The sequence below is a fragment of the Camellia sinensis genome, chromosome 9 (assembly GCF_055761805.1).
Source record: "Camellia sinensis isolate YWXY chromosome 9, ASM5576180v1, whole genome shotgun sequence".
Lineage (NCBI taxonomy): Eukaryota > Viridiplantae > Streptophyta > Magnoliopsida > Ericales > Theaceae > Camellia > Camellia sinensis.
Genome location: NC_138969.1, coordinates 175,686,986 through 175,691,338, shown reverse-complemented (window position 1 = coordinate 175,691,338; position 4,353 = coordinate 175,686,986). Strand labels below are relative to the sequence as shown.

Here is a 4,353-nt window from a genome sequence, read left to right as displayed (position 1 = left end):
AACAAGATCATAAATCAACAAATTTTATTTTATTTATTTCCAGTTTATTTTATATGCAATTTACTCCATGAAATTTGAAAACATTTGTATTATGCTTTGCAATTTGTGGACCAAAGTCTACGGACTATACCATTGTGGACCAAAGTCTACGGACTATACCACAAATGACTTAAGCAAAAAAGCCAACATTTTGTACATAATCAATTTCATTAAATAACATACATATATTTTTGTTATTTGTTAAAACTCAAAATACATTTTACTTTTCATATTTAGGTACAATTTCTTTCATGACATTTAAATATGAGTACGTCAATAGTATATCTGTATTTTATAATACTATTATTAATTTAAACAAAATATTTTTTTGGTGCACTTTGGCCAAGTTTGACATGATTGAAAAAAGACAAAAAGTTAAAAAGTCACTATCCTATTTAAATCACATCATCTTATTTAAGTCACATCACCTCTCTAACATATCACTTTAAACCCAATCCAAATCCAATCGATGTTTCATAAAAAATCAAAAAATATACTTATTTAATCTTCCCAAATTAAGCCTTACAAATCACCATAAAATTATTTACTTATTTTCAAACGACATGTGCAAACGCACGTGGACTAAATCAAAGAGTTGTTTTTTTTTATGTTGGACTAAACCACAGAGGTTTGAAAATAAACTTTCCATGTACAAAAAAATAAAAAATAAAATAAATTTTCCCAATATAAATTGAAATCATCAAAAACCAAAAGTGTTTCTCTCTAGAATTAACAGTTTGATTACCATGATTACATCCTTCAATATCTCCACAATATATCTGTTTCTCTGTATTGGCTTCTTGGTTAGCCTCAAGACCAAAGCAACCCCAACTTACCTTGCCATTCAGTGCCCAAACACAACAATATACACTCCTAACAGCACATACCAATCCAACCTCAACACCCTCTTCTCTTCCCTCTCCTCCAATTCCACCACCTCCACCAATGGCTTCTCCAACTCCACCGCCGGCCTCAACCCCCCCGACACAGCATACGGCCTCTTCCTCTGCCGCGGTGATGTCTCCACCACCGTCTGTCAGGACTGCGTCTCCTTTGCTACTACAGATGTAGTACAAAAATGTCCAAATTCGAAGGTTGCCACGATTTGGTACGATGAGTGCATGTTACGATACTCGAACCAATCTATCTTCTCCATTTCCGATCAATCATTTTCGGTAATTTTACATGTTAAACAGAACGTAGCAGACCTAACACGGTTCGGAGAAGTATTGGGAGGTGTAATGGATGACATAGAAACTCAGGCTTCGAATGGTGGGTCTGTTAAGAAGTTCGCGACGAGTCAAGCAAACTTCTCATCGCTTCAAACGCTGTACGGGTTAGCACAGTGCACTCCGGACTTGACTGTTTCGGATTGCAATACTTGTCTCCGAAATGGTATCTCGAATTTTCCGAATTGTTGTGATGGAAATCAGGGTGCGAGGATTCTGTTTCCGAGTTGTAATGTTAGGTATGAGTTCTACCCTTTTTACAACGTCTCTGCCACTGCGCCGCCACCTTCGCCCGCCCTTCCTCCTGGAACCAGTCTAGGTAAACTCCAAACTGAGTCATACAGATCATTTTATAAATTTCTATTCAAATTCAAAACGCAAACACATATTCAAATTCAACAGATGGTTTAATAGATTGAGAACTGAATCAAACCAAACAAAGTTAATCTTTCAGCCATAGTCAGATGACGTTGATTACATCCGACATGTTGCTAGATTGAGTTTCCAAATCAAACCAAATCACATCAAACTAAGTATTTTGTCTCAATCAAGTGGGTCCACACATGAATCATTTTATCGATTCGACTTTCATATTAGGATTCATGTCCATTAAGTGATTTTTATTTTACTTGTTTGATGTCAGGCTATCTAAACACAATCCTCCTCATCCAAATTTGAAATCCGCCGTATATTAAACACAAATAGAGTTTGAATAAGAATAACAACTAACACAAACAAACAAATGAATAAACAAATGAATAACAATTAACAAATCATGCCTACTTCCCCAAATATGATAATTAAATTTGGAATCATTCATAATTTTCAAATGGAGATACTATTTGCTAATGAATCAATTTTATTTATTTATTTTGGCAGGAAAGGGAGGAATCTCATCAAAAGTACTTCTTGTCATCATCATTGTTCCAATTGGGGTCTCTGTTTTGCTCTTCATCATTGGCTTCTGTTTCATCACTAGGAAAGCGAAGAAAAAATATGATTCTGTTGAAGAAGATACGAGTAAGAACCATTAAAAAAAAATTGTCTTCATCTTGTTTAAACCATTTTTGGTCCTGTAAGAGATCAAGAAATTCATTACATTCACCTTTTGATTTGTCCAGCTGGGAATGATATCAGCACAACTGAGGCCTTGCAATATGATTTGAGTAAAGTTCAAGCTGCCACAAACAACTTCTCTGCTGAAAACAAAATTGGTGAAGGTGGATTTGGTCTTGTCTACATGGTAAGATTGCACTTGATTTCGATAATGGAATTAAATATTCTTGCATTTTCTGCTTTCCAAATTCGAATCCAATATTTCAATGGATGTCGTATATATTCTCAGGGAAAACTTCCCAATGGGCAAGAAATAGCTGTGAAGCGACTATCTCGAACCTCAGGGCAAGGCGCAGAACAATTCAAGAATGAGGTTGTGTTGGTAGCCAAGCTTCAACATAGAAATCTAGTGAGATTATTGGGATACTGTTTGGCAGGAGAAGAGAAGATACTCATCTATGAATTTGTGCCCAACAAAAGCCTTGACTACGTTTTATTCGGTTCGGCAAATCTGAACACTCTAGTTCTTATTAATGCTTTTTATTTAGTTTCATATGAGTGCACATTCTCTGAATTTCACACGTTGCGAACATATTTACTGATAAATGTGCAGATCCACAAGAAAAAGAGAGGTTGGATTGGTTCAAACGTTACAAGATTATAGGAGGAATAGCTCGAGGGATGCTTTATCTTCATGAAGATTCCCGGCTTAGAATTATACACCGTGATCTCAAAGCTAGCAACGTTCTATTAGATGGCAATTTCAATGCTAAAATTTCAGATTTTGGCATGGCTAGGATTTTCGGTGTGGATCAAATTCAGGGAAATACAAGTCGAGTCGTTGGAACATAGTAAGTTTGTCCATAATTTTAATTAAAAGAATACATAATTTATGCAATCTCAAGTAAAGCATAATTCAAATTACCAAATTAGCTTCCTAATGATAGTAGTCTTTTTGATGGACTACACTTTTTCAGGTGAATTTTGGTGCATTATGTCCTAAATGGTTTCATACATTATTTAATCCAAAATAGTTTTTATACAAAGTTCTCGTTGTCTTCTTATTCTATTGTTATGGTACTCATGTACAGCGGTTACATGTCTCCTGAGTACGTAATGCGTGGACAATTCTCTGTGAAGTCCGATGTATTTAGTTTCGGTGTCTTAGTTTTGGAAATCGTAAGTGGCAAGAAGATCAATACCTTTTACCAATCAAAATGTGCTGATGACCTTCTTAGCTATGTGAGTTGTAACGATAGATTCTAATTATTATTTTCCTTCTCGTGACGTTATGATCACATCCACAAAGTCATATATAATGAAATTTTGCAGGCTTGGAAACTTTGGAGGGAAGAAACACCCCTGCAATTAATGGATCCAACTTTGAAAGGGTCTTATTCAAGAAATGAAGTCATTAGATGCATCCACATCGGCTTGTTGTGTGTCCAAGAAGATCCGGATGACAGACCCTCTATGGCAACAGTAGTTCTGATGCTGAACAGTTACTCTACTACTCTCCCATTTCCTCATCAACCTGCATTTTTCGCTCATAGCGAAACAAGAAATATGCAAAAAGGCTCTGAGTCTGATCAATCTACAAGCAAGTCAATGTCGCTGTCTATGAATGAAGTGTCTATGATTGAATTAGACGTGAGATAATATGAGAAGTCTAGAGACCACATCAAGATTCAAAGATAGCTCTATGGTGTGAGATGAATATGTATAAGCTCAAACTTGGATCTGAATGATAAATTTTCAATGTTAAAAGATTCAAAACTCTCAAATATATTTCCCAAGAATGCATCCATATAATTACGGTCATAGGCAAATTTTATAATTCCTCACTCAAAGCTTGAGTTTGAGTCTCTATAGTTCTTTATTGGGATTAAACATACTTCTTAACATCCAAAGTATGTGGGGGGCCTTAGTTTCAGCCCCAATGTAGGTGCGGTGAAAGTCTCTGCAGATGCGCTGTGAGTGCCAATAAGTAATACTCTCTGGCAGATATGTGGAGCAGCTCATCTACATA

General features: G+C 35.8%; 1 protein-coding gene across 1 annotated transcript; it reads left to right on the top strand.

Moving 5' to 3' along the window:
• Positions 1 to 707: 707 nt before the first annotated feature.
• Positions 708 to 4,108, top strand: LOC114260034 (cysteine-rich receptor-like protein kinase 10). The gene is made up of 7 exons (XM_028200086.2): positions 708 to 1,587; positions 2,148 to 2,288; positions 2,390 to 2,511; positions 2,614 to 2,824; positions 2,938 to 3,175; positions 3,416 to 3,566; positions 3,657 to 4,108. Exons 1-7 carry the CDS (start codon positions 786 to 788, stop codon positions 3,981 to 3,983), a joined length of 1,992 nt encoding a protein of 663 aa, XP_028055887.2. The 5' UTR covers positions 708 to 785; the 3' UTR covers positions 3,984 to 4,108.
• The last annotated feature ends 245 nt before the right edge of the window (positions 4,109 to 4,353 follow it).